General features: G+C 43.0%; 1 protein-coding gene across 2 annotated transcripts in view; it reads right to left on the bottom strand.

Moving 5' to 3' along the window:
* Positions 1-26908, bottom strand: part of LOC130203308 (disintegrin and metalloproteinase domain-containing protein 12-like) — a 69592-nt gene that overhangs the window by 18688 nt on the left and 23996 nt on the right. Inside the window, exons 4-11 of one of the 2 annotated variants that reach the window (XM_056429370.1) lie at positions 17200-17278; positions 13126-13202; positions 11999-12185; positions 7471-7536; positions 6886-6957; positions 6207-6376; positions 5592-5676; positions 3567-3715 (exon numbers count right to left, since the gene is read on the bottom strand). In XM_056429370.1, coding sequence (XP_056285345.1) covers positions 3567-3715; positions 5592-5676; positions 6207-6376; positions 6886-6957; positions 7471-7536; positions 11999-12185; positions 13126-13202; positions 17200-17278 — 885 coding nt within the window. Of the gene's footprint in view, positions 1-3566; positions 3716-5591; positions 5677-6206; positions 6377-6885; positions 6958-7470; positions 7537-11998; positions 12186-12592; positions 13101-13125; positions 13203-17199; positions 17279-26908 lie in introns of those variants that run through there. The other variant, XM_056429371.1, reaches the window with a different exon arrangement.

A 26908-nucleotide genomic window follows, 5' to 3' on the forward strand; every position in this document is an offset into this window, starting at 1 on the left:
GTAAAGCAGCAATATCTGTGGCATTTAAAACATCCTGCAGTGTTTGCTGACTCCTAAGTGCATGTACAGTATGTTAGTGTTGAGCATGCATATCAAAAAAGCATTTACAGGTAAAGAAAAGAATTATTTTGCTGCAGACTATGATCATAAGTCCAAACCTATTTCACGAGTGCTTAGAATACTCTTAAGGCAAAATAGCAGATTGTTACACAAAGCACTTTAACCCAAATGTAGCCGGGCAGGTCTCTCTCCTCCCAGCCGGTCTGTCCTTGTGGTTCAGGTCACACAGGACACAGGGTAAACCCATCCAGCACACAGCCAGCTTATGTCACTTCTTCTCAGCCAGATAACTCTGATCAGGCTATGAATCAGATCTATTGGCCTTTCCAATGACACATCTGCCAAAACATTTTTTGCCGTCCTTGAGAATTTATTTTTTGTAAAAAATAAAATAAATCTGCAAATACTGATTGTGATCCTAACTCACAGTTTTATTACATTCTGGAAAACTTTCATCTTCTGGCAGGAATAAAAGTTCATTAAAACCTGAATGGGACAACTGCAACGATGACAAATATGTTATACTTGCTGAAGTCATTTGAAACCATGGTAACTGCGCGACACATTTAATATACATTTTATGGCTTTCTTTGAGCATGTGGAGCCTGAGCTCTGGGTGATGACATGAGGGGATCTGATCTGTCGTGGCCTTTGGTGCCTGTGAGTCTGGTCTACGCTGTAGATACTGAAGAGCATTTTCACATTGATTTCCCTATGGACCCAATTAAACAAGGCATACTAGAGAGTTCCTGTTCTTCAGTGGGGCACGGGTCACATATCTAGAGCATCCCGTGGATTTTGACTCACTTGCTGTGATTCCTGATTATTTTATGACGAGGAAAAATATATCAATCTCACTCCCAGCAGTCATCATCTTACCTTTGGGCTTGACCCTCGTGTGAATGAACCCATCCATAATAATGTATCTTGAAGTCTTTCTGTCCATCAACATCACAGCTTGTGTGACTGACTTGGATGGCGAGTGACTATAGGTTTATTTTCATATGATTATCATGGTGTTTATATATAAACACATTTTGATTACAGAGTAAATAATCAAACCACGCTGCGTAAATGCTGCGACGTTTTCGCAACTTTTTTGTGCAAATTGAGGAAATAGTTCAACCAGATGAATACATAGTTTGGTAAACATCTGGAAACCAGCTCCATGATTCAAAAGTTGTTTTCTTTTCTTTCTTTTCAGCCAAATTGTACTTCAGTCAGAATGCACTGTTTACCCTCACAGCTTGAAAAAAGAAATGTGCAAGTTCATGAAAAGAACTAAGTAAGAGACTGACCAAGAGAAGTGGCCCAAGGACAGAACCCTGTGGAGTTCCTCTTTTAATCTTTGAGATGCTAAATGTATGTTTGTGCACATATGCATGTCCCCCTCTCCATGGAGGAACCAGCAGCAGCTCAGTTGGTGTGTTTGTTTTCCTGTGAGTTATAATCTCAAAGAATGGAGACACCAGCCTGTTCTCATTTAAAGCTAATAGTGGGATACTGGGATGGACGGGGAGGGGGACACGACAACTGACCGTGACCAATGTGAGCAGGAAACAAGCAGTGCTGTGTGCAGATGTGCAGCTGGCACTGGGACAGCTTGTAGTTTTACTTCCCACCCACCACCTACCGCTAACCCCACCAGTATAATCATGATGAACTGGATCGCATTATCTCCAGCAGCAAGGCCAGCAGAACTTGATGGGTATCAGTATATATATATGCGACAATGAAGACATTCCATCACTCTATTTGTTTAAAATGAAAGATCATTCAAAACAGCAAAAGCAGAACTATAGGTGCTCCAAACTGTGAGTGAGTGTTGTCGGGTTTTGCCAGTGGGCTGGTAATCAGAAAAGGGTATTCTGTATGATCACATTGTGCTTTGAAAAGAGCTGGTCGCCTGCCAAGAAAAACACGACAGTCAATGCTATAAACAAATAGCCGGAGCTGGATGGACAACATTCAGATGGTTGCAGCAGATTCCATGTGTCTGGCCACACGGCATTTCAAAGCGTGGAACTACGAGGGGCTTGAGCAGGACTCATGGGAGATGAAGAACCACCTCAGGCAGAGCGTATGGCGCTGACCTAGAATTAACTGAGGAGGCAGAATGAGGCAATACAGAGTTCCTAAACATCCTTATTGAAATGTATTGCTTCTTTAATCCTGGATTAATCAGCAGAGCTGCAATATGGAGCAATAAGGAGGTGTGGAGGGGATAATTTTAAAACCCAAATCATTTATTTCTTTTGTCAGATGGAATGAAAACAAAAAGCATGGCCTCTGTGGATAGCAGAATAAAAAACAAATATTTACATCTTTTATATATTTGTTATACTACATTTTTCATATTTGGAGAATTTGTTCACTGCTTCACTTCAGATTAAGATATTTTGAGTGAGAGGTGCATTTACCCTTCATAAAAGACTGTATCACAGACAGTTTTCAGAGGTATTTAAATATGTATTAGGACTTGCAGAGAGATTTTCCAACATTAAAGTTGCATGTATGTCAAAGAATAGAAAAACTGAAGAAGGAAGAAAGGGACAGAGCCAGCAGAGAAAGATGGAAACAAGTATTACTTGCAGGATGTTGTAGCCAATTTGAGGATAAAGTCCTTGACCAGGGATACCCTCGATCAGGTTAAATATAAATCTACATCTTGCCTCTGTGTTGCTTTATGAGCATATACTCAAGAATAGTGTTACCGTGTTTTTTATGGGTGTGATCCAAACCAAATAGATGGTTTCCAGCATAAACCCCAATCGGAGGCTCCCACAGACCACTAGACCTTGAGCTGGAACTGATACCCAATGTTTCCACCAAAAACATCCCGATCCATCTGCTCTGTCTGCTACAAGATGTTAGACATTACAATCCATAGTGACAACTGTAGAGCAACTCCAGCTCCATCTTGAAATGTTGTTGGATACACACTTAGATAATAGCCATTTCTGCCCTTTTTTAACATGTTTTTCTAGGCTAGATAAGTCAAGATAAGTAAAACTGTACTTTTATGGCAAAGCACTGCCGCTGAACCGTTGACTTCCCATTCAGAATGAGCCATATTAGCTCAGGGCACTAGCACAGCTGCTAAATCTGCCATAAACCCATCAGCCCAATGGCATTATTTGCTCTACAGACAATAAATTATTCATGGAGAGCATTTGGAATAATATTTAAATACGATCACAATCTGGGCTCTTTAGAGCGACACTCACTGTTTGTAATGAGTGACTGAATTAATGCAAACTTAATGACTGCTGGACATCATGATGATGAATTTAAGATAGTTTTGGAGGTGGACGTCATTTGAAAAGTTGAACCAAAAGCAGCCTAGCTGGAGTGCACTGCAGCTGTGAATGTTAGCAGATGTCCTAAGGCTGATGAAGGCCGACCGGCTGAAATTAAACTCCCCCAATAATGTACATTGCAGTGCAGAGTTAGCTATCTTGAAGATCTATTGACTCTAAATTGTCAGGATAGAATCAGTGACTCACCCCGTGGAGGGAGTCATGATGCAGCCTCCGCGATCCACGGTCACCCTGCAGCCACACCCCCTCTCTGGGGTGTCATGGTTCATTCCAAAGTTGTGTCCGAGCTCGTGGGCAAGAGTGACTGCAGCGCCGAGGGGGTTGTCCGAATGGTCCTACAAAGAAAAGAAAACATCAATCATGCAGAAACTGAACTTGGCATTGCCTCTCACTAATATTTCATCTAAAACCTCTTTTTTCTTTATGAATGTGATATATCAAGTATATTCTGAGGGAGACATGAAACTATGAGCAACCTCTTACAATAAAATCAGTTCAGTTCCGTTGTAGCTAATTAAAAACAGACGTTTCTAATTTCATCCTCTGAGGAAAATAACAAATAATAAAACATGTTATGCTCGCCAAGTTGTTGTTCCCAACAGGACCTAGTGGAGAAACATGACTCAAAAACAAGTGAGTGTAATTGCATATTGCGCTGTTGGATCTGTGCTCATCAGAGCGTTTCCTCTGCTCGACGTCGTGGCAGTCAAATGAGGAATGAAACAGCAGACAGCGGGCTGTCATCTTCCACTTGCACTGCAAACTTTGACACAGCCAGATGCGGTGCCTCATCCACACAAACAGAGGCGTGGACACTGCTCGGCGCGAAACCAGCAAAAAGGTTGAAAGACAGAGAAAAACTCTCAAAGGACAGCGTGAGAATCCCACAGCCAGCAGAAATAACAGAAATTAAAAAACAAGAGGATGCACGGTGAAGACGAAGCGACACTGAGAGGAAGAGCCTTGTTGGCCGAGGTGCCGCTGCTTCCTGCAAGGTGTGTAAAACATAAACACACGACGAGGCCGGATAAATAATGTAGCGGGCAGCTCTCCGTGGATGCTGCTGCGCGGCAGAGTGCCGTGTCTCTGGAGTCTTCAGTGTCTGTGCATTATTCAGGAGCGCTGAGCAAGGCCAGCTCAGACTGATGAAGTGCTCTGCGGGGGGCTTTTGAGAGTAACGGTCATCAGCTATCTGCACTCGCCGCATGCAAAGAAAACCCTCTGATTCCGTTTCCTGGAACAACGAAGACACCTTCGCCGACTGATGAGGCTGAAATGCTCGGCGCATGCCACTGTCTGTGTTCTGTTTCGCCACACCAATGAAATGAATGTAGCATTCGGGGCTGGGAAATAGATCTACCAGATGGTTTGGAGATGGATGTTTGAGATTTTACTGCCCAGAAAAACATAACGATGAGACCCGTAGGGGAAGTTGGCTAATGAGTAAAGGTGCTCTGTAGACGAAGGGAGACAACTGAGACTTCAGGGTCGTGATTTGCCCAGCAGAAGGATGCTAATCCTTTATGTCCCTGACCTATATGCTCATATGGAGAGCTCTATTATAATGACCACGACCTGACTTTACCAAGAGTGAAGAACCATCTGGGGACTCTAGCTGTAAACCTTACCACCAGCCAGCCAGGCCCCAAGACAAATCATGGACATGGAGTAAAACAATTGCATGGCTTGCCCTGATACGACATGACTTGAGCACATAGGGCTGTAGTTCTGTAATGATTGATCATCTACGGCATGCCCATACATTTTCATTCAGGTGGGGATATGCTACACCCTTTAATTCTCTCATTCGTTGCACCTCATTAGGAAGCAATGGCTTCCACTCGTGTAATCGATACACACTCTGATTTATCAGCACTAAGTGGAGGGTACGATGCATACCAGCTTGGCTCGCCTCGACAAAAAAAAACTCAATGATGTGTGCGCCCTGAAGTGAATACAACTGAATATCAACTCTGGAATCCTTAGCTCAACTCTTACACAAGAGACTCCGGGGAGAAATATGAGAGTATGACGTCAGACAGGAGGGAGAGGGAGAGTCAGGCAAAGAACGAGGGGCACGAGGAAGGACATTATAAAAAAAAAGTCCTTTCTGGAAGTCAGAGACACACCAAATATGTATTTTGTTCTCCTTTAGAATGGATTATAGAAATTTGAGCCGGCGTATATTCTGTGGCACATAGGTTTACATACCATGACGATTCCTCCCGACTGCTCTGCTGTGCACATGCTCATGATGGGTGCCATACCAATGGTGGTGCCCTGGAAGTAGACTCCACTAAGGGGGAGAAAACAGAGGTCATCACATCACTAGTCTGGCATAGCAGGACCAATCTCCACCGCGCTGTGTCAGCGCCAAGGAACTGCAGACATGATCATATTGGTTCGGGGGAACGAAAGCTTTGGCTTGTTTGTATTTCTCTCAACCAATCCCAGTTGTCCTGCCCTTGCAAAATAGATATCGGAAGGAGGAGAGATATGCTGCGTGAGATAGACAGCCAGGGGCAGACGTACACCCACAGTCTAAATCCAGGGAGTCAGACTTTCACATCATCAACACTTCAACTGGCAATGTAAAGGTCGCCGGGAGAGGTTTGACCACTAGTGGCGCTTGTAGAGCAATGAGTTGATGGGTTGCAATACAAATGTGTCGTGGATGCTACCGATTGCATTTCAAGGCTACGGTTGTTTTTGTTGTAGCACTATGAAACAAAGGGGTGGAAACGTTTCTTTGGTAGGCTTCAAAACAATTTTGTAATAACATAATGACTTTGAGTGGAACACAACTATTACAAAAGGCAGATGTACCTGATGAGCTGGGCGTTGTCATGGGGCTTCTGGGGCAGCAGCTTGACCTTCCTCCAGTCGAGGAACTCATGCAAGGTGGTGAAGGGGTCCTGGGTGATGGGGCACTTGTCCATATCACTCCATACCTCCAGGCCCACCAGGGCAACACGGATATTCAGAGCCCGGTAGAACTGAAATATGAGAGGGGGGGGGAGGAGAGAGCCGTGTTCTCAGGTTACGAGCTTATAATGGGTCTCTGTCGAAACACGGCTAATTCTAAGCTAATGAAAACACAACATTATGTAGTTTCAAGAGATTATACACAAATTAAAACTCCAATGTCTGCCAATAAATCCCACAGAATCCTACACACTGGTCCTTTAAAACAGAAATACTATACAAATACTGGTTTGGAAAGGATAAGGGGCTCTCAAAACATCCTTAAACATGAATCAACATTAATCAACTTCCCATATGAATAAATCATGTTTTGCAGCTTCTGTTTTATTAAACAGCCACCCACGGCACGTTTTATCACAGCGTGTCTTTACAAAATTTCTCAGTCAAGTTATGGAATTGATCATCCATTCATAATCCAATCAGCCTCCTCTCGCAAGTCGGTTAATTCTCAGCAGGCTTGTTGTGACCTCTAATAAATCACACAGCCACACCACATCCTCTCTGTTGATTTGATTGTTACCTTGTCCACGTAATTGGCGATCTCTGCCAGTCGCTGCTTGACCTTCTCCATGTCCTTGCCTTGCTTCTGAAACTGATCAACACAAGCAACCGGAATAAAGCGGGGAGAAAAAATAGGCAAACAACCCTCCGGAATATTTATTTACATCAAAGGCATTATTTGGGACAAATCAACACTGCGTCAGCTCGAGAAAGGTTTTCACTGGGGGTGTCGTGTTAATTCCACTGGCACTTCTGCTGCAGTTGCTATCATCAAAGAGCTCCACAGCGGAGCTCCGGCTACAGAGATAACCAAAACCACGTTGTCTTGTATCCAGCGGTTATCCACCTTCTTTAGCTCTCAAGCACATGACTTTGACCTCTACGTGTCATGTCAGGAAGAAACACTTTTGTCTCTTTGCTCTCTTTAAGATCTTTAAATCTGAGTTTTAAAGATCATTCAAAGTGCACTTAACAGTCTAATTCAGAGGCGGAGCCATCTTATCTATGTCTCAAGGGGGAGCTCAGCATGTGACCTTTGAGCCCCCTTCCTGTGGGATACGGCAGCAGAGGGTGAAAAGGTCGAGGCGGCGTGACCTCTGCTTACCTCTCGGTTGTCGGCCACGATGATCAGCTCCACATACTTCGTCGTAGTCTGGACGTGGCGTTTATGCTGCGAGGGGTGGGAGAAAAGGGGGTGGACGAGAGAGGAAGTAGAGGGTGAAAAAACCAAGAGATGAGGAAGAAGAAGAAGAAGAAGAAGAAGAAGAAGAAGAAGATTAGGAGGACACACTTAACCGCAGCCTTCTGGAAAGGGCAGCCACTCAATATGGCTTTTAACCTGAACTACACTCTTCACAAAAGGCGCTAGAAGCGGCATCATCACAAAGCAATCGCTACACTTCAAGTCTGACCCATTAAGAGCTGCTAAGGTCACACGTACCTGTGATAGCACTCTTACAGGGACCAGGATATTAACTAATAAATCACAGTTTTGGGACAATGCTGCCTGCTCTGTTGGCAGTGAACAGTATAAACCACTACCCTCTGCTTTCCTTCTAATATCCAAAGAGCGTGTGTTATGCTCAATGTTGATTTATGTGACACCTTCACAGTGACTCTACCGGCACACACCGGGGAAAGTGAGCTTATTCCCAAAAAGGAGTAAATTCAACACTCAGAATTAAGAGTTTTAATTAGGATGTTATTTATTTGATGTGGTCAAAGATTGTATTATATGTCAAGCAAAACACAATAATACAAATAACAGCCACGCTAGTGGATCAGTGAGGCTGTAATCAAATGCTAACATGTGAGCAACGACAATACAAACATGCTGATTTTTCAAGTTTTGTGTTTTTAATATGCACCGCCTTATTTTAAAGAGTGTTTGTAGGCTCACATTTGCAAATTAGTACTAAATGCAAAGAGCAGCTATGGATGATGGAAATTGTATAGGTTTTTTTTAGGCATGTGATCATAAACAAAGTTATGATTTTGACCTGATGATGGCGCTGGAAGGATGAATGGATGAACATCTCAACCAACTGACAATCAGACTGATATTGCCATATAATTATGCATATAGCATGGCAAAAAAATAACAAAATTGTTTAAAAGTTGGAAACAATTAAAACAATTTATAGAGTAAATAGTCCAAAAGAGAGGCGGTCCAAATACATCCCCAGGTGATGGAGCAGATGCTGATCTCGTGCTGTGTGTGGGCAGCATCACTTTCACCACATGAGCTAGAGGGTCACTCTCACCTGCACACACAAACGCTTAGTCTTTGCACTCACACACACACACACACACACACACACACACACACACACATTCTATACTACCCTGCTGGCTAAGTGTTCTGCCTTCACACTATGGCCCAGTTTCAACCTGAGCCTCTTTATCCGTGCTGGCCTGGCAGCCTGGATCCTCTCTGCTCTTATCTGCCTCCTCCATAGATAAGCCAGGATGGGCACGTGTGCTCTCAGTGCAGCCTATAGTGATCACCAAGTCTCTGGGAGGCCACTGGAAAGGACACACACATGAGCACAATGTCCAATCAACTCGGATTTCATCGGGACTACAGATGAAAAATAGCCTCTTGGCTAACTCTGGCACATTTACTGAAATGTTTTTATCAATGTGCACTGTCCCTTATTAAATAAACCATTATACCAACTCAGTGGAGAAGAGCAGCTCTGTTAATCTATTAGTTAAGAGGTGTAAGATCTGAATTTAGATGACACGACACATTTTACACTACCACTGGGAAACTTCTGCTTTAATATCAGAGCATTAAGGTGAAGAAAGAGGCCGGCGTTCTTCTAAAAATGGGGGAAGGGAATTTAAGACATTTAAGCACATCTCCTTATTGTCTTCATTAAGCAAATGGAGCTGGCTCAGGTGTGGATGAAGACATATAATATGTATAATGGAGCTTCGTGATTAGATTATCTTCCCCGTCCACAGTTTAGGCTGGCGCCCAACTGTTCTATCAATCTATATGTATTAAAGTCCACTTCAGAAATGATCTTTTCTACCCCAATATTTTTTGTATCCGTGAAAGACAAGACACTCACAAAATGCCACGACATGTGTTCCCGCAAACCAGATTAGCAGGAACTGATGTTGCTGGCGTGCTCCCATCATATCTCTCTCCCCTTCTCCCTCATCATCCAGTGGCCCTCTGCCAACACGCAGCTTTATCTTCAGACCCTCGAGCGGGGCGCATCGTGGCTTATCGAGGCGGCAGCAGGATGTGCACCATGCTGAGGTGAGCTCGCTTGTTTGCCACCAAGTGCAGCCAGCCAGACTTTATATTCTCACCTTTTTTTTGGTGGATCTTCCCTCGAGACCAAAATCCATCCCTATATTATCTGTTCGTAATCAGTGTATGTCTTATGAAGAAGAATTAGATCATAACTTTGAATTTTTTCTTTTGTTATCATAGCCCCCCCCTCACCGGTTTCTGTCAGTTGGAAACTTCTGCTGGTTCAGGATTTCTTGTCTCGTGCTGAATCTTTGCAGTCCTCTTAACAATAAATACAAAGCTTGCCATTAGAGCCAGTGCTATAATCACCAGCAGGAATACAAAACGGCAGTAAAAACATCAGAAAAACCACGATGACTGCATGAATAACTCGAAACAAACGCTGCGATAGGGTGTGATGTTGTAGCCAGCACAGCCACATGTTTGGCCTGCGTCCCCAGAACACACTCAGTCTCAATATGCCCTTAATGAAATGATTAAACAATTGCTACAATACGAATCAGTTTAAAGGAAATGGAAAGTCCCTCACATTTATGTTGCATCACAATTATGGAATGTGTGCGTAGCCTCCCTGGGTCCTCGGACATCTGTTTCATCTTTTACACCAGCTATCCGTGTGTATCTTTGTATTGGCCCGATTGATCATCCGTGTTCGTCCACTCCCGCCATCTTCTATCAGTCAGATAGAGATCACTGGAGTCTGTCATCTCCACTTATCGGCCCTCATTATCTTTAAAGCCCCCCCCTCCACACCCCCCTGAAGATGGAGAATCCCCGTGACCGTGACCCTGATGATTTATCCCTCGGCTCAGTTTGGTAGAAAGGAACCGAGTGCAGCGTGCAGGATAGGGTTGACTTAAAAAAAGAAAGAAAAAGCAATCTGTTTAATTCTTGATGGACGGGTTCTGCATGATGTGCAAGCTTGCATTCGGATCTCGGTTTCGGAGCAACTGGTGTCACTTAACAGCCAATGCACTCTCCAAAGGCGTTTATCAAGCTCTGCTCTCCATAGACTCCACATCACGAATGGACACCGTGAGATCAGATGGAGGGAGTGAGTGAATAATTCAACAAGTAGTGGCTCCTAAAATATAGAACAGGCCACTTACCAATATCCACATTGCAATCTACCTTTTCAAAGAGGGTTGAGGTGTGCAATGTTTTTTGTGCAGGTGGAATGTTGCTGGTTGATGCAAGATTTTCTGCTTCATATTCTTTTTGGAGCACATTGCGATTTAAACGCCAACTCAAACAGTGCAGCGGCAAACACATGGGAAAGCGAGACGGAAAAGAAGGTGATTGAAAATAAATATAAAGATGCTTCAGCACTGCTGTGTTCAGCAAGGAGAAAAGGGAGGTTGAAAGCCGACATTTCTCCAGGCGTCTCATAGTTTAAAAAACACATACCTCACATGATTGAAATAATAAAAATAAATGGATTCCACCTGGTTTACTTTATGGACCATCCACAGGAAGTAAACATGATTCCATCTCAATTGAAGAGTTCACAAACAAAAAACCCTCCAGCTGTAGATTAAAAGTTATTGTGTGGCAGCACCATGCCGCCCCACCTTACATCTGGCAATACCTCTCACGATACGGAGGTAACCATTTAACATGTTGTAATACGTCGCAATAATGCGGACAAGGCGATGTTCTTTGAATCAGGTTTTAGGAAAACTTTCAAAGTAGAACACATCACAATATGCATTAAATATGCATATAATCTTTATAAAATAAACTCTATGCACTCAGAATGGTGGAAACGGCATTGTCACAGTCGAACATCAGAGCCACGATTCTTTAAATGTTTATGTTTTTGAGAATCAACAGACCCCCATTACTTACCGCAATGCCAACATATTACTAAATAAAGCTAGAAGTCTTCCACTACACTTAGATAAATCATCACCATTAGCTTCATCAATAAATGTAACGATAAGGGCATGTTTCATGAATACGTATGGTTTAGAAATATTGGGTTTATCAATTTACCTACAGACCAGTTTTGATCATTTTTACCTGGTGAGGTTTAAAAGTGGCTGAACTTCCTCCAGTAAAGGCTTTTAAACATATTTGTCTTTGTACCACTTGAATGTGCATGAAGAACATTTCTTCTGAGAAGCAAACCTTGTTAATGTGTTTACAACAGGAAGACAGGGGGGGCATCCGTTGATGCATGTCATTCCCCATCACCACTTGTCATTCCGACTCTCAACTTAGTAATTGGAAGCATACAAATTGAAAAGAATAATTTAGAAAAGGGAGACGAAGAAGTAGAAGATCTTTAAAGGTATATGTATATATATATATATATATATATATAATATAAATATAATGCAGACAGTTTAATGATCCTTACCCGTGTGCCGAAAGCCCTAAACGGACTGCTGTCGGCATGTTCAATGGGGTAGGAAATGTTGAGATCATGGCCACAGGTGCCAGAGGCAAAATTGAGGTGTTCTGCAGTGTAGATCCAGTGAGTCCCATCGGAGTGATCAGCAGAGGGTTCCAGCACGTAGGATTTGCCTCCAACAGTTATAAAACCCCTGCAGAGAGAGGAAAGGGTAGACAGGATGCCTCGCCATGTTCTATTCATCTTGTCAGATTTTAAAATACTGGAATTGCAAGGACACATAAAAAGATATGCAGCATGTAATATTCATCTGACCCGGCTGAAACAAAAGGGAGCCTGATTTATGTGTGACATCCTAACCCAACCACACAAGATGATACATTATTGTGACGAGTGCACTAAAGAGCAGCATCTCTATAGCTCGTTTCCTCCTTCTTACCTTTTCTCACATGTGATTTGTTTACAGTGATTTAACGTGAGTCTTGGATAAACTGATTTTCTGAGAGTTGTGTGCATCACTTGTCGTGCAGACAGGTTGCAGACAAAATGAAATAAATAGATATTAAGCACCAAGGGCAACAGCGAGGGCTTCACACTCACACGCGAATTGCTCCGCAGAGATTGTCGATGTTTGGCTCGTTTGAGAAAACATTCCTGATGGTGTCCACTGATATTACTGCAATCATTACTCCTGCTTGACATCTGCAAACACTAAAAGTACCTGTCTCAAGCCTTACAATAAGTCACGCTCACTGCTTTTCAACAGTATATATACACGGTGTCATCTCAACGTATCAATGTAGCTGAATTCATTGCTTAAGGAGATCCCTCGGCATGCCATTCCTCAGAGTTGCACACTTGAGACTTTGACTTGCCCTCCTGTCAGACTATAAGGATAATTCTTCTTTATCACAACCTGAATCTGACTTGCATAACTTTGGTGACCATTTTAATGGTTTTGGTGCGCTCACCAAAATAACTGATCAGAGAGGTTGTAAAACAGACAACAATTTAGCCACATTACCCAAACCAATGTAGTTGGAGGTTAAGCCGAGAGCTCCAGAGATGGCCCTGCAGCTTGCGGCGTGGCAAGTAGTTGCTTTGGAAAAGGAAAAAGTGTCTGACGCACTTACTTGATACCGGCACAGGTACCGAGGCTGACGTCCGAGTTGACGTGACCCTCCACCTCACCGTGGTAGTAGCAGTTTACCTGTGTGGGCACAGACGAGAGGACATTGGTGTTTCAGGTTAAAGACAGGAGGGAGGGGACCAGTTCAATCCAGCTGATCACTGTAAAGTATGAGCACGTTAAATCTGGAGGAGTGGGGGAGGGTCAGTTTTTTGCAGAGATAGCAGAACCTATTCGTGCTCATCACCACAGCTCCATGATAGCTGAGATCTGTGCTTGTTGCAGCGTTCCCAGGTACCGGCTTTCATGGACCACCTGTCAAGCTGCAGCATTGAGCAATGAAAGTGAATTAAGCCCATGTTTATTGAACCAGGCCTGGCAGCGAGAGGGCGGGGAGGAAGCGTCTGGTTCAGATTGAAAACAGCCCGTCTGCTATAGTTAGACGGCCTCGCTCAGGTGAGGTCTAACCAAGCCACTCACTGCCACCCTGTTCTGGAAAACAAGGAAATGTGAGTTTTCCACCACTCTTTGACTCCCTCTAAATATAGAGGGCAGGCAGTAAATCTCAATGTCCGACTTCCTTCGACTTCGAGAGGCTGCTGATTTAGCGTTTTCAGTGACTTTCAGTGACTTTTGGAGTTTCGTCCCAGGATAATTCCACAATAAAACTATAATAATTTAACCAAGGTTCTCACTTTTGATACAAGCTTCTTTAAACAGCATCGATAGATAGTGTCTTTCAGTCTTACCTTCCGAGTAAGCATTTTCTCCAATCTCTTCAGATCTGCTATACATTGAAAAGGGTTCTCCCTCGGCTCATGCTACTTCCTTCCATGAAAGTCGAGCCATGAAAATATTTTTGACATAATCCTGACCGAACAGAAAACTAAACCGACATGGCGGAGATAAATTATCACCTGACTCAGTGTGTTTTAGCATCGTTCAGCTTTCAGGCTTTGTTTGTTACGTCCAGCACCTTTACTTTTTTCTTTCAGAGCAGCAAGAGTTCTCTGCCAAATGTTAGTGATTATCAGATGAACATAGAGGAGCATTGAGCAGCAGACCAAAACGGAGCTAATAAGAGTGATTACTGGACTTACATTCATTGCATTGCCAGAAACACGACTCTAAAACAGTGCCAATGTGGCTCCATGTCTGCTGGATGGGTAATTAGGCAATTGTATACATCATTAGCCAAAACAACTTTATACAGCAGTAATAGATGTGCTCTGCTAATAGAAACAAACAGCACTGGAGAAACATGCTTCTAGTCCTCGCAGCACTTCCATTTAATCCAAAACGTATTTTACAAAAAACAGTTGTGAAGCATATAAATATAATTCTTTGGAGACAAGGTTAAATAATGGATTTAGCTACCGGAACCCAAACCCACAGCCCGAAACGTCTAATTCAGAGGACATTCAGGAAGCCTTCGTCTGTCTGGCCACTTTCAATATCTCTACTTCGAGGTGCACTGAAAGAGAACGATCCATTATGGCGAGGTGAAAAGGTACAAAGAAAGGACAGCCCATTAGATGAAATATGAAATTTTAGTGTAGCAAGGAGAAGCAGTGATGGATTTAGTGCGCTGAGTTAATGCTACCACCTCATGTTTCTTTGATGAGATCATGACTGTGATGCATTGATATCGGGGATATGAATAGACTTTTTGTTTCTACGGTTTCTGCGTAAAGAAATGAGAGAGGAAAGTGCTTACGTCTTCATACCTGGGATAAGAAAGATTAATAACTAATACCCAGATTAGAGCGGGAGGCAACCCTGGGTGTGAAAACGACATTGTTTATGCAAGTTAACTCCTTAAAGCTAGTGATTCATATTCCCAGTAGATGGCTTTTGTTACACCACATGGTTCTCATTCATTGCATTTGTGTGTGGACGAGAGCGAGGAAGGGAGAGTACGTAAAACAGAAAGAGAGACGCGAGGCAGGGCGGACTCACGCTGAAGTCACTCCTAGCAGGACCTCGTCTCTGACACACAACTGAACCCTCCGAATCCCTTACCCAGATCACTATATCAGTCTCCTCCTGCCAGCAGGACAAATAAATTAACTCGGGATAAGTCTCAAAAGATCTGGCCGTTTCCAGAAAAAAAGACCCTCCCATTAAGAGCTGGCTGTGCTCATGAGAGAGGAATGAGAGGAGGGATGGAGGTTGAAAGGTTACTGGCAGTGATCCTTTGGTCCATGGATTCAAATTGTCTTCCACCAGTTCGTGATCGATTGTTTGAGTAATTTAAGTATCCTACCATGTACAATCCTGTACATATTGTTAAGCCCTTTGAGGAACATGTGTAATTTGTGATATTGGGCTATATATAATAAAATAAACTGCAAAAAATTAAAACGACGAATGACCCCATCAATTAATCGCATTAAAAAATACTTTTGCTTCATGGAGGAGCAACAGTAAATGTACAAAAGAGAAAATAAGACTGAACAACTTATTGGTTTCTTTTTTAGTTTATTTAGTGTGATGTCAAGGCTGCCAAAACCTTGTCCTGAAATAAGTGTGATCCTTTTATTGACATCCGTAGTCATTACATTTCTTTAACGCACACTTTAAATGAATAGGAAATCCATTATTGTATTCTCAAATAAATATTCTAAATAAAAATGTGATTAGATTTTTTAAAATATTGGCATTTTACATTTTAATTATGTATTATAAGCTGATTAAAGCTGCTGTTTAAAGTTAAACAGATCCAAATTCACTCTATAAAATATATTTTATATTGTTGTGTAAACATCTCAAACAACTGGATTTATTCAAGTTTTCTTTCGAAAAACTAGATTTTAGAAGGTTGACCACATCATGATAATGTTATTTATTGAATTTTTTACTGAATAGAGCTTGAATGCATTGTAACTCAACCTCTGTTTAACTGGCGGTTTACTCTGATATTCAGCCAAGCAAGATTAATTCCCCCATTCTTCATAATTTTCATTTGAATATTTTGGGCTGTCTATCAAACAAAACAAAGCAAGGTGAAGGCATGGTCCTGAGCTCTGGGAGATTGTGATGGCATTTCTTTTTTTATCCTTCGTAACTGTTCTAAAGACTTCAATAAATCAATTAATTAATATTGAAAACTACCAGGTGCAGAAGCCCTAAACCCATCACTTAATTCATTTTACCGTCATTCAGTGTCTCAGAGTCCATCCTTAACAGACCCGGTACAACTCCTGCATTGTCTTTGGAATAGCAGTAATTCAGACGAAGGCTTTAAAGCGGCCACAACCTACTCATTCAGTACAGTACATTTTACTCATACTTTATTTATAGTCTTGCTGTTTCTAAGAAATACAAAAACAGGATATTTATGGATCCATATGAGATGTTTCTAAAGAACCATTGTATGTAAAAGCAGAACATATTTTGCTTTGGGCAAAAACATGTGAGATTATTGAAGATGAGAAAAATGTATCCCAACACTGGAGCATTTCACAAGAAGACTAAAGCCTAACCTTGCAAGATGGAGAAAATACTCAGGATAATCGAGTAAAATAAACCAATTAGGTCGTAAACTGCAAAAAAACGATGTGTTGTTAAGTTATGAAGTAAAAAAAAAAAATCACCCCAGTCAAAATAAGCCAAAAATCATTTGAGAGACTTAAAAGATGTATTTTAGATAAACGTGCAATCTCATTTAAAAAAGTAGAAGGCTCGTAAAAGTGATGAAAGGCTGTCAGGGTGTCTTCTCAATTGCACTTAGATGATCAAGTTTATCTTTTTCCATGTAACAAGCCATTGTTTGGGATAGTCTGAAATGTGAACCGTTCCCTAAAACTGAGCCAGTTCTCTGACTTGTGTCCGCCCTTTATTTCATTAAATATGAATCTGGATACAAGATTCTTTATGTGCAAGATTAACCCATCCTAGGTCTAACTGTTGGGTCAATTGATGACATCAAACAAGAGGAGCATGTTGAAGCAGAACCCGACAAGAAGAAGGGCTCCACAGAAGAAGCCCGACATTTCGGAGAGCTGCTGGGTGGGTGATGAAGAATTGTGTCAGACTTAATAATAATATAAAAAGAGAAAATGAAAGGTTAACATACCGTGAAGTTGTGAGAGCCTGTGACCACCATTCCATCTTCCAGGTAATGGGTTTCTGTGTAGTTACTTGCAAACAGCCCCCTAGAAAGAATAAACAAAGACAACAAACGCTCAGAAGTGACCCGAAGGGGCTTCATCCTGAAAAATCAATCATAGCGTATTAAGCCAGACTTGAAGATAGAGTGTGACGAGATTTAAAATGTAACCATGCTTTAGAAGAGTATACAGTAAATTGAGCAGCTGCAGGCATCATGATTGAAGGCAGGTGTGACGTTTTCATACCCCATGCATGCATCCGTGAAGAAGCATTCAATATTAATCCATACTCATGGAACAGTAATTAGCCTATACACATTGCAGACAAAAGAAAAGGGAAGGGGGAGTTCTTGTTGACAGAAAAACAGTTAAGAAATCGATAACAGCATCAAGGGATTCATCTGAGGTGAACAAGCGATCCGTTTAAAGCCCAATAAATCAATTCAGTGAACCTCTGCTGCAGACAAACAGGCATTCTGCACTGCTTTCTCCCTGCTTCCTATATACGTACCAATTGATGAAATAGCAGTACAAAATCACCCGTTTCTAACATGTCAGGCTGGGAGGATTACCGCAATGCCGTGTTAATGTGGCTCCTTTCTCGCGACACATGTATCTCCATCATAGCCAACTCAGGTTTGTTCTCACTGTTCCACAAGTAATGCCTTCCACCAGCCAGCTAATGTTCACAAGATGGCTGATCTGCAGTAGCACTTGTTGTCTTGTAATCGTGAGTCTTGAAGTCCTTGTGGTTTTCCCGCTGACGGGCTTCTAGTGGTTCCCCCTCCGACAGGTTTCCCCTCACCTTGTGCCTTGTGCTCTCATTGGCTGCTGCTCCGGGATCTGGGATACAGCTGTGAACGAGGCATTCGATGACATGACGTTGGCGAGTGCTAACTCGTGGATGTGTTGAAGTATGTTTTCCATATTATTTTCAGTCTAGGCTCTTTACTTGAGCTAACACTGGTCCTGGTATCTTGTTGTTGCTAAGTTACCATGGAGTTGGTTTACTTAGCGCCTGACCGGAAACAACAAGTAAGCTTGAAATTGTGTCCTCAATTCATTTGTCAAGCTACCGTTTCCATGGTGAAGAATAAACCCTTGATATTTAAGAGAACATGGCGACTCTCAATCGTTCCGTTTTGAAGGAACTATGATGGAATGATGCTACAATCCTCATGCCGTAGCTCTGGGTTATCAATGGTAGACCCCCTAACCACTGAACTCCTTCTAAAGCTGTCCTTGCGAGCTAAATCTTTACTGTCACAGCCCTACTTCAACGAAGGCTGCCCTTCTCGTCACTGTCTGAGGTTTCTGAACACTCATAGAGGGAAGGACACTCTCAAGAGTAAAAATGAGACAAGCTATTGTACACAAAGTGAGTGCATGTACAGTATTACACTCCAGGACACCAGCAGATGCCTGGCGTGTGCTAATCCACAGCAGAGGAACAAACCTCAGCAGGCAGCTGGATTCTCTTACTGACCTCACCGCTGACAACCCAGCTGGGAGTGTCAGCTGTAACAACCTGGGGAGGGGGGGTATTTTGTTTGGGAGCTGTCAGCATGAGACTCAATGCTTCCCGGCCCTCGACTCATCTGCACAGCCAAAGAGCTGGTAATAATCATTGGATCAAAGCGAGGCTAAAGAGTAGAGAAAGCCAAATAAAATGATCTATTTCTTCGGTCTTAATTAGGTCTGCGCTCTCGGTCGGACGCACAACCTCAACATCTGCCCACAATAGACAGTTCAGTGTGGCGGGTTGTGGATGTGCCTGCTTAACTGATTGCCTTTTTGCACTCTGGGAGAGTGTAGGTATAAAATAACTCATGTGTTTGCAACACTGAACCAGTAAACCACACCTTAATGTATCTACAACATCTAACCAGAAAACACACCTTAGTGTGTCTACAACATGGAACAGAAAACACACCTTAATGTATCTACAACATCTAACCAGAAAACACACCTTCGTGTATCTACAACATGGAATAGAAAACCACAAACAGATGACTGATCGGGTCATCAATGGACCAACAGCAGTCCATGACATGTCAGCAGAGAGAGATTTCTTACTCCTTACCATTCTTTGGCTGGTATCGGTAACCTTTATGTCCTCCCTTAGTAATCCACTGAATGTGCAACTGACTTGGCTTGTCGTTAGCATTCCAAGGCTGCTAACTCATATGGATAGCAGTTTCATAGCATCGCTCGTGACAGGTGCCAAGAGGGAAGTGATTCCTGGAAACAGCAGTTAACTCTTGGGCATAAAGAGGAAAGTACGTCCCCCATTGCGTCCACTGAAAGTGGATTAGGAAGGACTCTTTTAATGGTCATTATGAACAGGAGGGGAAAACGTATTCAAATGCTCATACGGGCACCTGGCTTTTGTTAAAAGAAATACTTGAAAATGTGGCCAAGAGCATGATAAAACACCAAATCAGAGTTACAATCTACACTATAAGAAAACAGCATACAGCGGTCCCGACAGCACCTGCAGGTTCAACTCCCAGCCGAACAATGAACTGCCAGCCACCTCCACCATATTTCTAATGCCACACGCCACCCAGCCTGCATCGCAGCAACGCACTGTCTATCAATCAGTGGGGGGTTAATGAAGCATTGGGGAAGGGGGGGGGGGGGGGACAGGGGGGGTAAATATGAGTCTATATGTTACTGTTTAAAAAGTATATGAATATGGCACATAGCAAAAAAATTAAACGTTTTGGCTTCTTCAAAAAAAGCACTTTAGGATAATTATCTCCTTGAAATGATGCAGTTCAAATGTTTACATGTGAAAATGCTCTCGGCAGTGTTTAACTTCGACAAAGTGAAGCAGAACAACATTAGCTATGTTTTAGTACAGACAGCGAGGTCTGGAAACATGCAGTGAGCTCACACACTTATTCTTGTAGCCCAGGTCCTGTTGTTTAATTTGATGTGTAGCATTAAGATATTTGCACAAAATTATGTAATATTGATCCCCTAATCATTCCATAAGCCTTATATCCCCCCCATGGGGAAGGATGTCCATATTAGACAGGCTCAATACCTACAATTACAGTCATGTTTGTCTCGTCATGCTGTCTACAGGCTGAAAAGCACAAACTAACCTTTTGAAAGAATATACATGAAGTTAGAGGAAAGAGTTTTTGCCTGTCAGTAGATGTGACAATGCAGACAGAAAGACAATGAAGTCACTTCCAACTAATCCTTAAAAGCCAGTGATGCCACCTCTGTTCGTCCTGCTTTACATTTTCATATTTATTCTGTTGTACCTTTGTTCAACATTGTCATCCTCTTCCGTCGGTCTTTGTACAGGGAAATAACACCGGGATTTACGCCACGCCTCATCGAAATGGAATATATTCACACAAAGAAATAAACGTTGAGGCTTCCTATTCAAACACAGTTGAGAATGTTCAAATTGAGAAAAAAAAACTGCGCCGACCTCAGAACAAATTCCATTGTTCTTTCACATGTGGTCTTGATTGCTCGCGTTTGTTCTGCTTTTACATCGGTAAAGCTAATGTTGCGGGCGTGTGAGATATGTTAATTGTAACAGGCTTGATAAACTGCAGTTAATGCCTCATCAATCGACAGCAAGTGGGACGTCTCATCTGCTGGCGAGTGCTGCATATGACCTCGAAATAAAGGTCCTTAACAGCATACCAACAGAGTTTTATGCGAATGTGAAAGCAGTCTTCTATTAACGGTGACAAACATTTGTACAGTTCATCATCTGCGTTTCGTACTGAGGGCTCGTGATGGGATGATTGCAAATGACGAAACGGCGAAGCGTACAGACGCATTGAGAGCTGAGCCGAAGTCACGTAGAGGCACATTCTCTGGGGTGAGAGGGCAGTTTATACGGCTCTGGACACTTTTAAACAAATCTCAGAGGGACAACAACACGTTGAATTTATTATGTGACAGGCCAGGAGGAGAAGGGAAAACTTCCTAGTGAGAAAGACAGTGTTTTCCTGCAAAACAGCTTGCCCATGCTGTAGGAATCACGGATCTGTTCCATTTGGCAGAATATAAAGTAGCATATTTTTCAGTCAGTAGTCACAAATGGGTTTTCAACTTCACGCTCTGCAGGACTCTCCCTTTTCTCTTGATAAGGTAACCAACCAGGCCACACGTATAACTGAGCAAAGAAAAGGGTCGCACTCACACATTCAGTGACGATAAGGGAAGGACTCGAAGGACATTCACTTCCCTTTCTGGAGCACAAAGAGTACATTTCCTTAATTGACGTGTATGACCACTACATTGACACCATGGCCTTCATTACCATTGTAGGAATACACGTTGGATCAATGTGCAGTGATTTCCCAGTCACGGACTCCGATATGTCTCATTAAACCCAGACAACATAATTAGGGACTTCTGGACAAATCCTGCAGTTAACTATGATAAATGAGAAGCTAGGCTTCAGGCCTCTCGGGGGCCAGTCGATCTCTAAGACTTGTAAACCCTGGTTTCAGACTGATGTCAACACAAACATTTAGAGCAGATGAATTCATCATCAATTCAAATAAATGTATCGTACAACCTGTTCTAGGAGCTCCAATTAGTACATTACATTGAAACGGAAAGACCTGTGAGGCAATGTGGAAGTAATAATGTCACTTTGCTTTTTATGTGGAAAGTGGCAGGATCCCAGCTCCGTATGGAAAAAGAAGGAGCATGTGCATGAAATTCTACAACATCGCAACCCCCCCCCCCTCTCGCCCCACCTCCCAAACAACCTTGTCTCAGTCTTAGTCACATTCTTTTTTCCAGGCGCAAGGGAAGAGGGCCAGTCTTCCTGGCCGTGATCTGTCTGACATCAGGCAGTGTTGCAGGCCAGTGCCAAGTGGAGCAGAGAGGCAGAATTCCCCCTGCTTACCCTGAGCTCAATGCAACTCCCAGTCTTCACCAAGCATGTCATGAACAGAGCCGCAAGAGCATGCCAGCCAACGGTTCCTGCTCTGGGAGGAGGGAGGAAGTAGGGGGAAAAGAAAGAGCAGAAAAAGTCATAGAGTATTCGTATGAGCTGTCATGTTCAGTTGCGAGCTAACTGGCAGCTCTGTTCTCATATTTGTGAGAGAGAGCAGGTTGGTCTTCATCTCGGTTACGTCTCCTCATCGCGGCTTCATTGTGATTCTTTACACCTGCGTGGCCTCCCTCGGGTGGTTAATTGGTCAATGCGATGGTCAACAGAATAGCCATTAGTAGCAGTGGCACGCAATCATTGCGGTGACTGTCACCGAGAGATTGATGCGGTTACGCCCAGGCATGCCCCGTGAAATCAATAAAGTGTCATCTCTGTGCCATTTCTGCGTGATGGACGACTCCACAGGATCCCGATTACAGACACTGGTTGATGAATACCACCCCAATAATGGATAAGATAGTTGGAATTAGCACAGAACTGCAACCCCCATATTTGATTAGGTGTGAGGATAATGATGCAGTATTTACTGAGCTATAGGTATGTTAGGAACAATTTTCTAATTTTTTTAAGAGATTATATTTTCTTTAAGTTCTAGAAGCAGTCCCAAGTTAGTCCACTAATCAAAAGGCCAGCTGTCGTATATATTTTGAAATAAAACCGACTCATTTGAAGTAAGTAGCCAGACATCTTTACATTTGGATCATCACCACTATACAACTATGCCAACAAAAAGGCTGAGTGTGGACATAAAGTACGACGGTGTAATCAGTGGACCAAGGACAGGAAGCCCAGAGGAAATAGAGACGTGCTGTTAGCAACCCCGCATCTCTACGAATACAAATACAAAGCCTGCCCCGCGCCAGAAAAACAACGGCATTTGTTTGTTGTGTCTTAAGTTTATGCTTTCCCATCACGTGGGCTCTTGCGGTTGTGAGAATAATGACTCTATGCAGAAGAGGTGGAAGTGGCGTGCTCGCGTGGTACCACCACAAAGGCTCAGGAGGTGAGAGTGGACGATAACCACAACCACAATCTTAACCCAGCATGCCTCACACGCTTCAAGTTGACGACACCAGCCACAGGGGGGGGGGGACCAGGAAACGCTTTGTTTTTATGTGTCATGTAGGTACAAGGACTTGTTTTCTTTCTGCTGGCCCTGCACACGGATCTGGTGTCTCATGCTGCTGCCTCGCCACATTATGGGAACATTGTGTCTCTCGCTGCACCGCAGTGCGACTTGAAGTGACACGGAGTCCAGCCATTCCAGTCTGGAAAGCAAAATGAAATTATAAAAAGCCACGTCTGTTCTCTTTATTTATTTTTGTAGACTTATTTCGACATACGTGTTGTGAGAGTCTCAAAAACGTAAGCGCAAGCAGTCTCAAACAGAATAACTACAGGCGAAGTGCAACTTTGAGTCCGATGTTGTTCACACATATTTGTCTGTTCCCGCTGTTGTTTCTCACATTGTTTTTCACATCGAGCGCGTGTGTGTTCTGTTTACACCAGTGTCACCCGAAGTGTGCCCGCACAGCCAAATGTGTTAAATCGGGTGAGGAACCCAGCGAATCATCACCTGCACACCGATGATTTGCAGCAAGCAACCTCCCTTTCACTTCCTCTAAAAAGACATTAATATCACTTTATTGCTCATGATGTCACGGTTCCTGAGGGCGAGGGAAAAGTAATCACATGTGACTTATCAAAGGCAATTGATTGGCAATTGATTGTGAACTCTAAACGCTCCACTTCAGGGCAGGTGGTTGTATGACGCTGACATATTTCTGATGCTCGCAATGAGACAAGTGATAACCATTAAATCGAAATTGCAAGAAAACAATTAAAAGCTGAGAAAACTTGGCAGTTTGTCGTCGGTGGATGTTTTTTTCCTTCTCTTTTTTTCCCTTCTTCGTGGCATGGGCCAGTGACATTGTTATCTGAAACTAATTATGCCTGGTGCCAAAGCAGCAGTCTCTCAAATGGCCTTTGTTGTTGTGGATCACTGGAGGGGAGATCCTTCATCCTGCTTTCTCTTCCTATCTGCCCCCAGGGCTTCTGCTGCCTCTGCTCTGCCTCTTCATCTCCCTCAGGACGAGCTACGCTCATGTGTCAACGGGAGGGAGAGAGCCTGACCCTGCTTGTGTGTGCAGGAATCACAGATTGTGCCGGTATAGCTCGGCTTGATAAAGGCGCGTTCATGTGCACGCGTGTGCTGGTACACATGCAGGATTGTGTTTGTGCTCCACACACATCAGGCTCGTTATAGATCATACAACACATTCTTTTCTTTCAACACTAGCAGCAAACCTCAACGCTCCCCGCCTGATTTCCTAAACTACTCATTCAACCCTCAGTTCATCCTGCATAGGAAAATCAGGAAGGCATTAGACAACTGGAACGCTTTCCTCAAGTCGGATGCAAAGTCTGAAACTGCATTTGAAAAGTTCAGTTAACTTGAACTACTTTCTGTAACAGTCCCTAAAAAAATTATTATTGGCAGTGAGGTCTTTAAGTAATGAGGACACAGTTTCTAGAAAGAGGTGGTGACTTGCAATGTTTTTTGTTTTGTTACAATATCGTTGGCCTCGCAACCCTCCATTGAATTGGGCTGGAGACAGAAATCCCTGAGATAGATTCCTCATTTTGATATGAATTTATTCTAGCCTGTAGCAAAATCAGGAAAGATTAAAAGCCAGCAGATGGGAAATAACTACATTCAATTTATATTGCTCTCTGTTGACACATTCCAAGTGGAAACAATACGCTTTGCGTGCATCCTCAAAAGCAAATTATTGCATTATTTCGTCAGATCATTAAGTGGGTAAAGACCGAGAATGGCACGCTGTACCGAGAAAGAGGTGAATGCAAAGTCATTTTCAGAACGGGTCGTACTAATGCAACCGCTTTGAGCTTTTCCATTAATTCCAATGGTTTGCAAAGAACTGGCCCAAAGCCCGAAGCTTGTGCATCTATATTCATTGCAACCTCGCGCTTGAACTAATGAGCGTCGAGGGAACTTCAAACAATCAAGCCTATCATTCTTTTCACAAGGTAAATGCACATGCAAAAAAACATCTCTTCAATTTATGAAATCTGTCTGTACTGGTGCGCCCTCACCCCCTCTTCTCCTGCCCCTCTCCCCCATATGGCTGCCCTCAGGAAATCAAACAATTAAGGTTTGAATACAAATTTGCTCTCCTTCCCTTCATGTCTTTCCCCTCTCTGATTGTGTCAGGGAGGGAGATGTCCTCCCTTCTTCTAGTAAAAGCCTGCTTTGTATCTATTATGTGGATTTGGTTGCGCACCCTGACCCCGTGTTCTTTCAGGAGATGATTGACAGGAGAAGAAGGCTACGAGATTAAAGTTGGAGGAGACAGAACCAAAACAACTTTATAATTTGAATGAACTTTCGTGCAAGGTCGGAATCACCATGCTTTTGCAACAGTTGTGTTACTAAGAATTAAATGTGCAGTCAATTAAGCAATACAATACGTTTCCCAACCCCTCAGCATTTCTACATTCCTATCAGCTTCCATTTAAACCATGATGTAATGTCACGCTTCTTTAATTCAACTCTCAATATAATTTCCTCCCATTTTTGAAGTTGGTGATTCATTTCCCAATAATGCACGACCGGCTCATCGATCATCCACGCTCCATTGATCCCTGCAAGGACTCCAGCTCTTGTTGTTCAGCTGATGCTCCAAGGAAGTGGAGCATTATTGGCTTTCTGGAGGAGGTTGTTTGTAGGCATCACATCATACATCAGAGCGTGCAGACGGAGCCCACAGCTGGGGCTCGTACGTTTTCACGGCATCGATGACCCACTGGGCATAAAGAGAAGGTGACGCTGGTGGATTTCCTTCTATGAATTGATTTTCAACTGCATTTTTAATTAAATATATTGCCAGAGACAGGATTGTAGAAAGAGTGATGCCATGAATCATGACCAACATCCCAAACTCCTACATCATATTTTGACCAAACACTTAAAAGAAGAGCCTTGAAACATTTTCCAATTGTTTTTAACTTTTCATATATTGATCATTCCGGTAACTATTCAATTGCATTCTGTGTAAATTGTACATCGAAAAATTGAAGGTCTGAATGCTGAAAGCCTTTTCTACGCTGCTCATCAGGGGAATTACTAAATCTATTGGCTGTATTGATATTTGTAATAGTAGAATGTTAAAGCAACAGCACGAAATTTTGTTTAACATTCTTATGTGTTTTCTTGCCGAGGGTCAGATGAGCATATCGATATCACTCCGGCAAATAAAAGTAACACAGATCTCTCATCTAACTCTCGTCCAGAAAGCGAAGACATATATTTCCCAAAACCTCCCATGAGGAGAAATACAGAGGACCTCAGTGGACCACCGGATCTACTTCTGCCTGCTAAATATCCGCCTTGTTGGACTACCGATGGCTTTTCTCTCATCTTGTGTGTCAACAAAAGCAGTTTCCTGCTCAACCCTCGGTGAATTTACAACCCGCCCCTGACCCCTTTCGCTCGGAAACTGTATGACTTTAAGGCCTCGGTTACACGGGGTCCCTGCACCCCGAAGCACTCCACAGCCCCTTTATCAAACCCTGGCAGCTCCTATTGTTGTTGGCAGCTCCGGCCTGTCCCCAGTGCTGGAGGGATTAGGTGAGAGTGAGTGAGGAGGAGGAATAAGTGGAGCCGACCCAAGGAGACCTCGCCGCGTCCCATAACCCAACTGGGAATTATT

Source organism: Pseudoliparis swirei, chromosome 13, assembly GCF_029220125.1.
Source record: "Pseudoliparis swirei isolate HS2019 ecotype Mariana Trench chromosome 13, NWPU_hadal_v1, whole genome shotgun sequence".
NCBI lineage: Eukaryota > Metazoa > Chordata > Actinopteri > Perciformes > Liparidae > Pseudoliparis > Pseudoliparis swirei.